The 14,598-nt window shown below is 44.7% G+C and overlaps 1 protein-coding gene across 1 annotated transcript in view; it reads right to left on the bottom strand.

Moving 5' to 3' along the window:
- LOC129851395 (importin-9) overlaps positions 1 to 13,908 on the bottom strand; it is a 39,858-nt gene extending 25,950 nt beyond the window's left edge. Inside the window, exons 1-16 of the mRNA XM_055917901.1 lie at positions 13,693 to 13,908; positions 11,225 to 11,286; positions 10,985 to 11,071; positions 10,643 to 10,844; positions 10,236 to 10,531; positions 10,005 to 10,105; positions 9,736 to 9,794; positions 6,084 to 6,235; positions 4,931 to 5,029; positions 4,635 to 4,741; positions 3,328 to 3,467; positions 2,899 to 3,061; positions 2,427 to 2,653; positions 1,925 to 2,073; positions 1,454 to 1,582; positions 1,040 to 1,315 (exon numbers count right to left, since the gene is read on the bottom strand). Coding sequence (XP_055773876.1) covers positions 1,040 to 1,315; positions 1,454 to 1,582; positions 1,925 to 2,073; positions 2,427 to 2,653; positions 2,899 to 3,061; positions 3,328 to 3,467; positions 4,635 to 4,741; positions 4,931 to 5,029; positions 6,084 to 6,235; positions 9,736 to 9,794; positions 10,005 to 10,105; positions 10,236 to 10,531; positions 10,643 to 10,844; positions 10,985 to 11,071; positions 11,225 to 11,286; positions 13,693 to 13,891 — 2,448 coding nt within the window. The 5' untranslated portion in view covers positions 13,892 to 13,908. The remainder of the gene's footprint in view (positions 1 to 1,039; positions 1,316 to 1,453; positions 1,583 to 1,924; positions 2,074 to 2,426; positions 2,654 to 2,898; positions 3,062 to 3,327; positions 3,468 to 4,634; positions 4,742 to 4,930; positions 5,030 to 6,083; positions 6,236 to 9,735; positions 9,795 to 10,004; positions 10,106 to 10,235; positions 10,532 to 10,642; positions 10,845 to 10,984; positions 11,072 to 11,224; positions 11,287 to 13,692) is intronic.
- Between the last annotated feature and the right edge of the window lie 690 nt (positions 13,909 to 14,598).

Raw genomic sequence — 14,598 nt, 5'->3', positions numbered from 1 at the left:
ATCAGAGACTGGGGGAGAGATGATCAGAGACTGGGGAGAGATGATCAGAGACTGGGAGAGAGGAGAGAGAGATGATCAGAGACTGGGGGAGAGATGATCAGAGACTGGGGGAGAGATGATCAGAGACTGGGGGAGAGATGATCAGAGACTGGGGGAGAGGAGAGAGAGATGATCAGAGACTGGGAGAGAGGAGAGAGAGATGATCAGAGACTGGGGGAGAGATGATCAGAGACTGGGAGAGAGGAGAGAGAGATGATCAGAGACTGGGGGAGAGATGATCAGAGACTGGGGGAGAGATGATCAGAGACTGGGGGAGAGGAGAGAGAGATGATCAGAGACTGGGGGAGAGGAGAGAGAGATGATCAGAGACTGGGGGAGAGGAGAGAGAGATGATCAGAGACTGGGGGAGAGGAGAGAGAGATGATCAGAGACTGGGGGAGAGGAGAGAGAGATGATCAGAGACTGGGGGAGAGATGATCAGAGACTGGGAGAGAGATGATCAGAGACTGGGGGAGAGGAGAGAGAGATGATCAGAGACTGGGGGAGAGATGATCAGAGACTGGGGGAGAGGAGAGAGAGATGATCAGAGACTGGGGGAGAGGAGAGAGAGATGATCAGAGACTGGGGGAGAGGAGAGAGAGATGATCAGAGACTGGGGGAGAGATGATCAGAGACTGGGGGAGAGGAGAGAGAGATGATCAGAGACTGGGGGAGAGGAAAGAGAGATGATCAGAGACTGGGGGAGAGGAGAGAGAGATGATCAGAGACTGGGGGAGAGGAGAGAGAGATGATCAGAGACTGGGGGAGAGGAGAGAGAGATGATCAGAGACTGGGGGAGAGGAGGAGAGGAGTCGAATGTAAACAGGGTCTATATGGGTGGCAATAAAGTAATTGCTGGACAACATTGATGCAAGGCTCTAGATTAGTATAAATTGAATACCGACAGCTTGGCGTGTTGAAACCTCAACATCACAGAGAACACTGATAGATTTAAAGAGGAAAGTTCCAGAGAGGGACAAACAGAATTGTTGCTTCCTACCTGCATGACGCTGAGGGTCTCGGCCTGCTGCATCTTGCTGAGGATGGCTCTGAGGATTTGGTCTAACTGCTCTCCAAGCTCGGTGCCGGCGCGGGCGATCAGCGTGGACACCAGGCGGCCCACGAAGGCAGCGGTGAACTCTGATGTCCTGGGGTCAAGTAGTTGACTGACCACCTGCATCACGTACCACAGACCACTGTGGCCCTCCGTGTCCCTCCACTGGCCCACTTGCTCCAGGGCCACTGACACATACGCCCGCAGACACTCACCCCCATTCTGGAAGAGAATGGGGTTAGAGTTCATTTCATTTCCATGAATTTATATATACAGGGAGAAAAATATATAATTACAAGGTGTACTGGTGTAAGAGCAGTTGGTATTAACATCTTTGAGTCCTTCTCAGTGTGTGTGTACCTGTATTGTGGTGTTGTCGTCTGTGCGTAGGGTACACTGGGCCACCACAGGGAAGGCCTGGCAGACCAGCATCTCAGAGAGCGGGGGTTTGGTGTGTCGGACCACCGTGGTCAAGATGTCTATGGCGGTCTGTCAGGGAGAACACAGGAGACGACTGTCAATATATGACTGACTAGAACCCTAAACGTTGATGGTAAACAAGGAGGCCAGACCACCATCCATGGTCCTGGAGAGTGCAGGCTTTTTATTCCAGCCCAGCACTAACACACCAGATATAACTAAGTCAAGACAATGACTACTTGATTAGTACCTGGCTGGACTAAAAGCCTTCACACCCCTGTAGCCTAGGCCCTGGGTTGGTGACTACTACCAATGGAGTTGAGACCAACTCTGTTAGGCCCCGACACACAGTGCTGCTGTAAATTAACCACTTCCATAGTAGCTAGCGGCACCAGGCCAGTGGTGACTTACTGCACACAGACCGGAGGGGATCTTGTCAGGAGGGGCCTGCATGATGCTGACCAGGGTGGGGATGAGGCGCATCTGCATGGGGCCCTGGCACGCCTCGATCTGGGCCAGTTCCTTAAAGATGTCCTGGGCCAGAGACGCCACCACCGGGTCTGGGGAGAGGGAAAGTAAGATAGAGGCACATGGGTTGATCTGTAAGGAATGGAAAGTCATAGCGGCAGGTAGCCTAGTGGTTAGAGCGTTGAGCCAGTAACCAAAAGGTTGCTAAATCGAATTGCCGATCTGACAAGGTAAAAATCTACCGTTCTGCCCCTGAACAAGGCAGTTAACCCAATGTTCCTAGGCCGTCATTGTAAATAACAATTTGTTCTTAACCCACTTGTCTAGTTAAATAAAGGTAAAATGTATATATATATGGTAATACCTAAATTATCTATGGGACTCAATGATACGCTAATAATAAAATACAAGAGCACCAACTGCCAAGGTTACTATAGTTACCTACCGTTACTATACTTGAGAAAGATGGCGATAGTGAGGGGGCAGATCTTGTTCTCTGCGCTGGTGGTGAAGGCTGGGTCCACAGTGCAGACGATACACAGTGTCTCCATTACTAGGGTGAGAACCTCGGAGCTGAACTGGGCTGCCAGCTGCACCAGCCCGTCCAGAACAGCAGGCAGGAACGGCTGCAGGACATGGGTACTCTCGGACAGCTTCAACTGGTCACAGTACCTGAGGAGAGCACACACAGAATTATCACCTGCATACCAACACATTTACTGTTATGGTGTAGTGACGGTTTGTGGTGTATGGCTAGTTGGGTGACAAACTAGAGGGATTTATCCATCTACCTACTGTATGCCATCACTGCTTCTACCTGGCCTAGCTTACTGGTATTATTATGATGACTGAAGAAGTGGAATCTACAGCTTGTCAGAACTATGGAGGTTTAAGTGTTGAACTTTCATCTCCCTCACCCCCAGATGGCGCGTACGGCTGAGATGCGGACTGAGGGTGGCTGACTGTCGTGCAGGCCGCTGACGGTGGCCTGGAGGAACTGCTGGATGAGCTCAGGTGACATGGCTGCTGTGAAGCGGCTGGCCGCCCACAGGGCTCGGCCCAGCAAGAACGGAGAGGCCGCTGGGGGGAGAGAGGAAGGAGGGGTTATTATATAAGCATATACTGTACCGTGAGTCACAGTCCAGACCTCCAGGCCTTTGATGTCTGAAGGTTATTGTTTCTCCCTCACTCTTTACTGATCACGTAATCAATTGATCACAAAGTCAATGATTGACTAGTGAGTCCACCCACCAGGTTTCTGCGGTCTAAATCAGACATTTCTTGAAAGAACAATATAACTGAACATGGCTGCCCAGAGATGAGCTACCGACCCCAGACTGACTAACCTGTGAGGTTAAGGTCAGCCAGGATGACGTTAGCCAGGAAGCCGTGCATATCAAACTGAACACGGCCGTTCTTCACGTTCTCTGTGATGATGGTCTTCACTGAGCCCAGAGCTAACATACAGGCCTCATGGATCTTCCACCTGCAGGAGGGGACAACACAGGAGTCAGGAGAGAGCACACCTACAGTATGACTGCATGGTGATGGTTTAGCCATGGGGTGCAACTCAATAGTAGAAAGCAATGTTCGCTCATTTCTTTCTGTCACTGATCAAATTTCAGGTCTGTTGAGTGCAAACTTGAACATTGTGAAAATTCTTTGCAACTTCCAGCAGGCGTTTACGGCAAACACTGAGGCTGTACCCGCTTTAAGTTACAATTTCAGACAGTGGTCAAGTATGCTACTGTGGTTATTTGGACCATAATGTAGGCCTATCAGAGTGGCTCTTTACCCGACTCCCTGGCTCTTTACCCGACTCCCTTTTCAAAGATGTCTAGAAATGTACATGTTTTGTGCTCTAGGAAGCAATCACTCCCCCATTGCTGACTACAAATGATCTATAACTGGGCTAATAACTCACTAACTAGCAAAGGATAAGAACAATGCACACATGGCTACATGCAGCTCTCGCTTTGATGTCAAAACAAGCAGTATCTACTCACGACCGCTCATGCTGTAAACACAATCCAGTTCAAAGAGAATGGCACAGATCTATATATGGCAATGGTCTGTTTGCATATAGGCCTACTGCAGCGCTGATTGGTTATGCCGCACCGGTCTGTGTAGAGTAGGGGCTGAGACGTGTATGTCAATGCAATAGAATCCTACTCCGAGGCTTTCTGCCTACAACAACATCTGCGGCATAGTTAGTTTTGCATACTAATAAGTCTTGCGTAGTTCGTTTTGTTTCGGTATGTTGCATTGAAAGTGGCTAATATTGCATTGATTCGTACACAATTCCCACAGTAAATCAAAATGTTGTTAGTGTTAACTAAGGGGGGAAAAATGCGACAAAGTTGAGTGAAGTTCAATCTTGTGCTTCTTTTCTCGGGGTGATATTTCTCCTGCGGGGCAGTCCCAGGGGAGCAGAATGCGGGAACACTGGTCGAAAGTAATCTCTTCACCTTGTTTTCAGTCTGCACTGACAAAAATACCTGGACAGATTAAAGCAAATTCCTGAAAGGCATCCATATTGCTTTCACCTAACGCGTGTTTTCAGTTCAACGCCGAGGACAAACAGGAGACAAGGACTATTAATTAAGAGGCATCCACTGTTTGCCATGTCATGCAGCCGGTGTGTGGTCCTCACCAGTGCTCATTGCCACTGTTCTTGGCCTGCTCGGCATCCTGCAGGTGTCTTGTTGCTGCTGCAGCCAACGCTGCCGCACTCTCGTTCTGGAATTCTGTCGCCACAGCCTATTGGAAGAGGAGGAAGGTTGGAGTGAGAAGTCTTCTCTCCAGAAAGGTCACATTGACCAGAACGTAAACATGCAGAAGTAACTGTGGAGTTAAACTATGGGGTTCACACACACACAGGTCAAAAGTAGTGCACTATATGGGGAATAGGGTGCTATTTGAGCTTTGCCCACAGACTGAGGTGCTCACCAGCAGCAGGTCCTGGGCTGAGATCCTGACGGAGTAGGAGAAGGTGTCGTCATCCTCGTCCTCCACAAACTGCTGGGGGTTGGCCGTCCACACCTTGATCTACAGATACACGACTACTGATGAGGAACACATACAACCATGACATCATAGACTACGGATGAGGAACACATAACCATGACGTCAAATGGGTTTGTAAAGACAGTGGCAAATCAAATTCAAGGGCTTTAGTACTTTTTCAAGCACTAACATTTATTTTCAAAGATCATCAATTTGTAATAGTTCCTTTTATGCAATTGTTCGTAGTCGTCACCAGATGGCAGTATATGTCCACAACCTCTTGAAATAAAAAAACACTACTATTACATTTACATTTAAGTCATTTAGCAGACGCTCTTATCCAGAGCGACTTACTATTCATCACTACCTTACACGTTTTACTCAATAATACGCATTCACTAGTTTTTTACTAAATACATGAGTGGTAAGTCAGTAGTGATGTTGTAATTTGAGTAGTGATTAGCAGAGTTTTGCGACGGTGAACACACATTTCCTATTCGCATAACTACACAATTCCAGCTTAATGACTATATTGTATTATTATTGGGCATTTGGGAATCTACTAATTAATAGCTATAAAAAAGCGACTTCATTCCAACTGGCAGCTTTAGTGTTGCCGGTCGGCAGAAGAGCTGGTGGGCTGTGTGAGGAAAACGGCACGTGAAAAAGCCACCAGAACGGCAGGAGCACAGCTGCCACTTGATAAAGAGGAATATCACACCCTTGAAAAAAGCTAAAAAGCTCTGGAGAGAAAAAGTCCATGTAGAATTGGCGCTAGTGCATGATGCAGCATTGTGTCTTTCCCCCCTTCAGGGCCGACTCACCAATGCTCGCATGGCAACCAGAGCAAGAAACAATGGAGGAAATAAAAATTGGTCGTCTGCCTGGAAATTAATTCGTAAGACAAATACATTTTTCTAATATTTTTCATATTAGATCATTTTCTGTTCTCCTCTCATTTTAATTCAAGTACTTTTTAAGTACCAACAAATTCAAGAAATGTAAACATCTCAAGCACCTTGTGTGAACCCTGCATCAGACTCAGCACCATTTAAAAAACGGTTTCTCTCACACATACACGAGTGAGGGTGTATACCTGATCCTCCGTGATCTGCATGTAGAGGATGATGTAGTAGATCAGCTCAGGAAGAGCCTTCTTCACTGTGCTCTTGAACTTGCTGTTCTCCAGCAACGTGTGAACAAACTCAAAGATGCTAAACACCAGGTTCTCAAAGCCCAGAACCTCACCTGGAAGAAAAACGCACAGTTGGTAGACCATGGCGCTTTCAATGCCAGGATAATTGGATTGATTATCGAAACCCTCCGTATGTAAAATGTATACAATGATGACTTAGTAGCTTTGGATAAAAGTGTTTCTTAAAAAATGGCACATACGCATGCATATATGGTACCAGTCAAAAGTTTGAACACACCTAGTCATTCAAGGGTTTTTCTTTATTTTGACTAATTTTCTACATTGTAGAATAACAGTGAAGTCTTCAAAAATATGAAATAACACATATGGAATCATGTAGTAATAATTAAAAAATGAGATTCTTCAAAGTAGCCACATTTTGCCATGATGACAGCTTTGCACGCTTTTGGCATTTTCTCAACCAGCTTCATGAGGTAGTCACCTGGAATGCATTTCAATTAACAGTTGTGCCTTGGAAAGAAATTCCACAAATTAACTTCTTAATGCATTTGAGCCAATCAGTTGTTGTGACAAGGTAGGGGTGAAATACAGAAGATAGCCCTATTTGGTAAAAGACCAAGTCAAAATTATGGCAAGAACAGCTCAAATAAGCAAAGAGAAACCACAGTCCATCATCACTTTGAGACATGAAGGTCAGTCAATGTGGAAAATTAAGAACTTTGAACATTTATTCAAGTGCAGTAGCAAAAACCATCAAGCGCTATGATGAAACTGCCTCTCATGAGGGCCGCCCCAGGAAAGGAAGACCCAGAGTGGCCTCTGCTGCAGAGGATAAGTTCATTAGAGTTAACTGCACCTCCGATTGCAGCTCAAATAAATGCTTCACAGAGCTCAAGTAACAGACACATCTCAACATCAACTGTTCAGAGGAGACTGCGTGAAATCAGGCCTTCATGGTCGATTGCTGCAAAGAAACTACTACTAAAGGACACAAAGAAGAGACTTGCTTGGGCCAAGAAAAACGAGCAATGGACATTAGACCGGTGGAAAATTGTCCTTTGGTCTGATGAGTCCAAATTTTAGATTTTTGGTTCCAACCGCTGTGGCTTTGTGAGACGCAGAGTAGGTGAACGGATGATCTACGCATGTGTGGTTCCCACCGTGAAGCATGGAGGAGGTGGTGTGATGATGCTTTGCTGGTGACATCATCTGTGATTTATTTAGAATTCAAGGAACACGTAACCAGCATGGCTACCACAGCAATACGCCATCCCATCTGGTTTGCGCTTAGTGGGACTATCATTTGTTTTTCAACAGGACAATGACCCCAAAAACACCTCCAGACTGTCTAAGGGCTATTCGACCAAGGAGAGTGATGGAGTGCTGCATGAGATGACCTGGCCTCCACAATCACCCAACCTCAACCCAATTGAGATGGTTTGGGATGAGTTGGACCGCAGAGTGAAGGAAAAGCTTCCAACAAGTGCTCAGCATATGTGGGAACTCCTTCAAGACTGTTGGAAAAGCATTCCAGGTGAAGCTGGTGGAGAGAATGCCAAGAGTGCGCAAAGCTGTCATCAAGGCAAAGGGTGGCTACTTTAAAGAATCAAACATGTTAAATATATTTGGATTTGTTTAACACTTTTTTGGTTACTACATGATTCCATGTGTTATTTCATAGTTTTGGTCTCTTCACTACTATTCTACAATGTAGAAAAGAGTAAAAAGAAAAACCCTAGAATGAATAGGTGTTCAAACTTTTGACTGGTACTGTACACACATGAAAAGCATTCAGACACCTTGACTTTTTCCACATTCTGTTACGTTACAGCCTTCATCAAAAACGGATGAAATTATTTTATCCCTTATCACTCTACACACAATACCCCAAAATGACAAAACAAAAGCGTTTTTTTATTAGAAATGTGTGAAAATGTATTGAAAATAAAAAACTGAAATATTACATTTACATCAGTATTCAGACCCTTTACTCAGTACTTTGTTGAAGCACCTTTGGCAGCGATTACAGCCTCGAGTCTTCTTGGGTATGACGCTACAAGCTTGGCACACCTGTATTTGGAGAGTTTCTGCCATTCTTCTCTGCAGATCCTCTCAAGCTTTGTCAGGTTGGATGGGAAGGGTTGCAGCACAGCTATTTTCAGGTCTCTCCAGAGATGTTCAAACGGGTTCAAGTCCGGGCTCTGGCTGGGCCACTCTGGCTGGGCCACTCAGAGACTTGTCCCAAAGCCACTCCTGCGTTGTCGTTGTCCTATTGGAAGGTCAACCTTCGCCCCAGTCTGAGGTCCTGAGTGCTCTAGAGCAGGATTTCATCAAGGATCTCTCTGTACTTTGCTCTGTTCATCTTTCCCTCAATCCGGACTTGTCTCCCAGTTCCTGACGCTGAAAAACATCCCCACAGCATGATGCTGCCACCACCATGCTTCACCATAGGGAGGTTTCAGGTTTCTTCCAGATGTGATACTTGGCATTCAGGCCAAATAGTTCAATCTTGGTTTCATCAGACCAGAAAATCTTGTTTCTCATGGTCTGAGAGTCCTTTAGGTGACTTTTGACAAACTACAAGTGGGCTGTCATGTGCCTTTTACTGAGTGGTGGTTTCCGTCCAGCTACTCTACCAGATTGGTGGAGTGCTGCAGAGATGGTTGTCCTTTTAGAAGGTGCTCCCATCTTCACAGAGGAACTCTGGGATTCTATCAGAGCTCACCTCCCTGACCAAGGCCCTTCTCCCCCGTTTGCTCAGTTTGGCCGAGTGGCCAGTTCTAGGAAGAGTCTTGGTGGTTCCAAATCTCTTCCATTTAAGAATGATGGAGGCCACTGTGTTCTTGGGGACATTCAATGCTGCAGAAATGTTTTGGTACCCTTCCCCAGATCTGTGCCTCGACACAATCTTGTCTCGGAGCTCTACGGACAATTCCTTCAACCTCATGGCTTGGTTTTTGCTCTGACATACACTGTCAACTGTGGGACCTTATATAGACAGGTGTGTGCCTTTCCAAATCATGTCCAATCAATTGAATTTACCTCAGGTGGACTCCAATCAAGTTGTAGAAACATCTCAAGGATGATCAATGGAAATAGGATGCACATGAGCTCAACTTCGAGTCTCATAGCAAAGTGTCTGAATACTTATGTAAATAAGTTATGTTTTTTTTTATTTTATACATTCCCTCAAATGTCTAAAAACCTGTTTTCGCTGTGTCATTTTGGGGTATTGTGTGTAGATTGATGAGTTTTTTTAAAATCCATTTAAGAATAAGGTTGTAACGTAACAAAATGTGGAAAAATTCAAGCGGTCTGAATACTTTCCGAATGCACTGTAAATACATACACACCTTTGGACCAGATCTAGAGGACTTGAGGAAATGATATAGTAATAGCTCACTATGTTCTATACTACAATCTATCTATAGCTACTGTATTTTATAATGCTTTCTATATCCATCTACTGTATGTTCTAGATCAGCCCATGTAACATATTGATTTAATCATTTTAAAAGTTCAATTAATCATGAACAATAACAAGTGATCTAAATGCATGAAAATAAGAACAAGACAGTAAGGTTACTCTCACCATCAGAGTCAATTGGATCGTCTACCTCCTCTGTGTAGTTGACCTCTGTTCTGACATAAGTGCACAGCTGGTTAAGGAAACCCCATTCTCAGGACACAGACCAGTGTTTACCTGATCACCCTCTACAGTTAGGTGAATAGCTCACATTCCAAGAGGAACATTGCCAATCATTATCGACGGATATGAACCAAAGCTACGGGAATTAATAGACATTGAGCTAACGTAATATGAAAGTGGAGAGGACATGGTTGCAGCAGTGTGAAGGATATAAAGCGGCACTCTCTGTCAGGGTGTTCCAGACGATGGGCAGGATCTGCTGCATGGACGACACCATGGGTTTAGGAAAGTTTTTCACTAGAGCTGTCACGGCCTGGCGAAGAAAGATATAGGTGAAAAGAAGGTTGGATCAGCACAACCTATAACATCTGACCTATAGATCCCAAAAGGCCAACCTCATCTAGCCTTCCTGGGCGTATAAATCCTTGTGGTCATCTTCTCACCTTGAGGACCTCCATCTTGAGGCCGCTGTCTGAGGAGGGTCCATCAGGCATCTGCAGGGCCAGAATGAACGCCTCAGTGAACTGCTGTACCACGGGGAAGATCAGGGCCTTGGCCGCTCCCTTCTCCAGCTCCTCTATCGCACAGATCAGGTTGGCACATGTGGAGAAGATCTCCACGGCTCTAGAGCGGGTACGGATGCTGTAGATCTCCATCATGGAGAAGATCTTGTACATCTCAGGCAGGATCACCGGAGCCACCAGAGGCATCTGAGTGTCTGTCACCTCACGGGTAAACTCTGTGAGAAAAAGCCAGAAGAATGATGTGAATACACTGAGATGCATGTATACAAAGAGTTAAGAGTGGGAACGGCGCACAGGAAAGGGGTCAATTTGGGATGTGCGTGTACCTGTGAGGACCCTCATGGCCCCGTGCACTGCGTTGACGTCGCCACTGACCAGCATGTCCATGAGGATGGTAAAGAGCTGAGGCCAGGCCTCAGGCCAGTCCCAGTGGGCAATGGCCGACACAGCATATGCCACACTGGACCGCACCTTACTGATGGCCTCCCTCAGACCTCCTGGCAACAGCTCCCTGATGGCTGCCTTGGCCTAGAGAGGAGAAAGAGAGAGAGATTTTAGGCAGCATCAGTGGTTTTGTAACTCCTCTTTCTCAAAATATTTTCAAATAGTCAGCCATCAAAAATGATACATTTTGTTTAGTTGGAAGAATGGCGTGTGGCTTTGCTTACCCGGTCTGTGGTCTCTGGGGGTCTGAACTTCTCAGATAGGGAACACCAGTGGGTCTCCACATACTGCTTAAGGATGACTGAGGCCAACTGGACAAAATGCACACGTATAATTGCTTGATATAGTAGAGTAAAGGAGATACTGAGATGTGGTCTCACACACACACAATAGAAATAGAATTGGAGCGCTAGCATACTTCTAGAGTTAGAATAGAAGAAGAATGACAGTTTCTGCTTACTAACCTGACGAATGGCCAGAGCTCCCCGAGGGTCCACAGTTAGCTCCGCCAGGTGGACTCCAAACTCTTCAACATCAACACAGTGGACAGATCATCAAGAACACACCAATCATCAGATCACATTAGCCTCACATGATGTGCAATATCGGAAACTATGACGGGCATGCAAGGAAGGGACAAAATGTCAGAAATATTCTTATGATTGGATTCATGACTTTGATTTGAAGAAAACAAAACATACATATCACATTTAGAGCTGAGTGATGACTGATTTGAGGTCGGATTATTTATTTTTTTACATTAAGTGCACTACGCATTGTGGGTTGAACACTGTAACAGAATAAAACTATTAATAAAAGTCCCATGGTGACTGCCCATTACTGCTTATCACTTATAACCATCGTTTATTCACATTAATAAAATATTTCAGTTGTTATGTACATTTGTTTGACAACTGTTATTTCATTCCAAGTGATCATCTCATCTTTATAGAGCTGCTGCCTGTCCTGTCTGACAAAATCACTATATCAAAGTAAATAAGGCATACTTTTATGACTGCTGAATACCAACTATAAATCACTTAGATCATGTATTTCAGGTAGAGATACTGCGAAGCAACTGCTCTCTATCCCTCTCAATCGCACGTTCTTCTCTCCGGCTCCGTGCCCCACACAGACCAGACAAGTAGACGTGCAATGGATTATGGTAATTGTAGTTAATTACCAAGTTATGTGCTAAACTATGTAAAATATTGGCCTGTTGGAAACTACAACTCCCTACTACATCGCACAGTTTGGGCTTGATCTGATTTATCTCTACAGAAACTGCACATTGAGGAAAAAACGGAATGAAAAGGAATTCAAATAATTTAACAGTCGGCCAATTTGTTGTTTAAAACCTGACATTTTTGGGGGGGTTAATCGCTCAGCACTTATGACATTATATCGATTAAGCACCTTTGAGCATTTAGAACAAGCACTGGAGAACTCTTCCAATGTGTTTTAGGCTAGTCAGTGAGACTCAGACAGAACCTCATCCCTACAATGTGCTACGCTCTGTCCCAGCTTTAACTGAGAGTGACATCAGAGTCCAAGAGACAATGTTAGTGCTGACAGCTCTAGCTATACATAGAGTAGCTCCCTCAGAAAGAGGCCTCCGGGCCCATTCTTGCTTCTGTGACACTACAGTGGATTCCGACAGACAGCCTGCATAATCAGCCTTTTAGTCATGCTGGAGGAACGCCACAGACAAAGGCACTGTACACACTGTCCCTATATTCACCCCCCACTGTATTTTGGATTAGTGGCAAGCTGATTTAGGGTAGCTAGCGAGTTACTACACTTTGCTATATAGCTAGGTATAGCTAGAGCCATGTATTTAGAATTGGGCAAATGTCTGCATTTACATGACACTTCGACATTCTATGACAACCATGTTAGCTCCCTATTAACATTACATGGGGAATATTTAAACAATGGTATGTATCTGAAGGTCTAGAATTAGAACTATATTCACAATTCCAAAAGTTGGCCAAACTAAATAGTATATATGGTAGCTATAATTCATTCAATATGCATTGGGTAAAAGGGCGTGTGCAGTATTTGACAGATGGAAAATGTATTTATTCAAAGGGGAACAAGGAACAATACGTTGTTGTTTTGCTGAAAAATTAAAACAAGTTGTCAAAACCACTGATGATGTCCGCACAGGGTTAGTTATACAAATATTTAATATCAGTGTAGAAAGGCTTGAAGCCGCAAGGCGGGAATACTACGGAATCATATTCGCGGGAAAACGTGACATTCCAAATCGAATGGTTGCTATAGCGACCCTAACACGATTTGAGCTTTGATTATAGATTCATCAACACTATGTTCTTCTGTAATTACAAGTGGAACGCAAGACCCGAGATAACATTACACAAGTAATTTGGTAACTAGCTAGCTAAAGTTAAGTAAGATTTGTCTTATCTGCTGTATACAGTCAGCCCATCTAGCTAGCTAGCTCTTTGTATTAGTCAAATTGACATTTTAATTTCAGGCAGTGTCTTCTTGATTGAATTGATCCACCACATCATGTGTTGACATACTTCACAGAGAATGGAATCAAATTGCTGCTAAGTTTAACAAGCAAGCAAGGATTGTGGAGGTAGAGTGCGCTTCACACACATGGTTTGTCTGTCAGCTAACTAGCTAGCTGCTAACTAGCTAGTTGGAATAAGTTAGTTAGCTAGCTAGATTAATTTGCGCCAATTGAATAGGAGAGAACATCTTAAAACTAGTTAGTTAGATACATATTCTGTTTTATCATAGCGAGCGAACGTTAACAGTAGTAACATGACAGTAATTGTGTTGTACGCTGTGGCTGGCTAGCTAGAATGTATCTTTCCGTAAAGGCCCATATGCATGGAAGTTATCATGCCATTCCACTCTCTTCATCAGCTGGTCTCGCAATGCTAGCATCCATGCTTACCCTCTGTCACTTCCAACACTTTTATTTGCTCCTCCGCGGCTGCTCGCACTTCTTGAACCGGGGACAGGATAGCCGTCAACGTCTCAATCAGGGCTTCTTTAAGTCCTTGTTGAACCGGTCCAGCAGCCGAAGCCGACCCAGGACCCACTGCACTCATGCCTGCCATGTTTTCACCCACACAGCCTGAGCAGATCAGCATCTCGTCAGCAACATTGGAAAAAGTACTTCCGGGTCACGCAATTTGTGAAACATTCCAAATAAAAGTCCCTACGTAATAGTAGAATATGTTCAACCTATATTTATTCGTGATGTATGTAAAATAATTGTCTAAACAGTAACGATGATTCATATTTGTTCATATTTAAGTGACATTTGCATTAAATCTGGATTTTAAAACATGTTCCATTGTAAAAAACAAAATGCCCCCAATGCAATTGTTTCCTTGTGCCAATGTAAAAGAAGGGTAGGGAGTAGTACTCAGTAGGGTCTGTAGAATATTTATAAAGTGTCATTTCATGAGGCTCTGAATAATACTGAGTGTTGCTGGCCTTTTACTGTGGTCAAACAGCTTAAAATGGGGTGCCTGGGCACTATACGGTACAAATATAGCACTGTACAGGAAAAACGATTCTTTGTGCCAATGTAAAAGTGGGGCGGGGAAGACCTCAGTAAGGTCTGTAGAATCGCAGTGGAGAGGGTCAAAAGCTTCAAGTTCCTCTGTGTGCACATCACTGATGACCTGAAATGGTCCCTTCACACAAACAGTGTGGTGAAGGCGCAGCAGCGTCTCTTTAACCTCAGGAGGCTAAAGAAATTTGGCTAAGCCACCCGAGCCATGACCTGTTCACCCCGCTAACCATCTAGAAGGAGGAGACAGTACAGGTGCATCAAAGCTGGGACCGAGAG

Source organism: Salvelinus fontinalis, chromosome 3, assembly GCF_029448725.1.
Source record: "Salvelinus fontinalis isolate EN_2023a chromosome 3, ASM2944872v1, whole genome shotgun sequence".
NCBI lineage: Eukaryota > Metazoa > Chordata > Actinopteri > Salmoniformes > Salmonidae > Salvelinus > Salvelinus fontinalis.
Note: the sequence above shows the minus strand (reverse complement) of the source record. Positions and strands in the feature narration are given on the sequence as shown.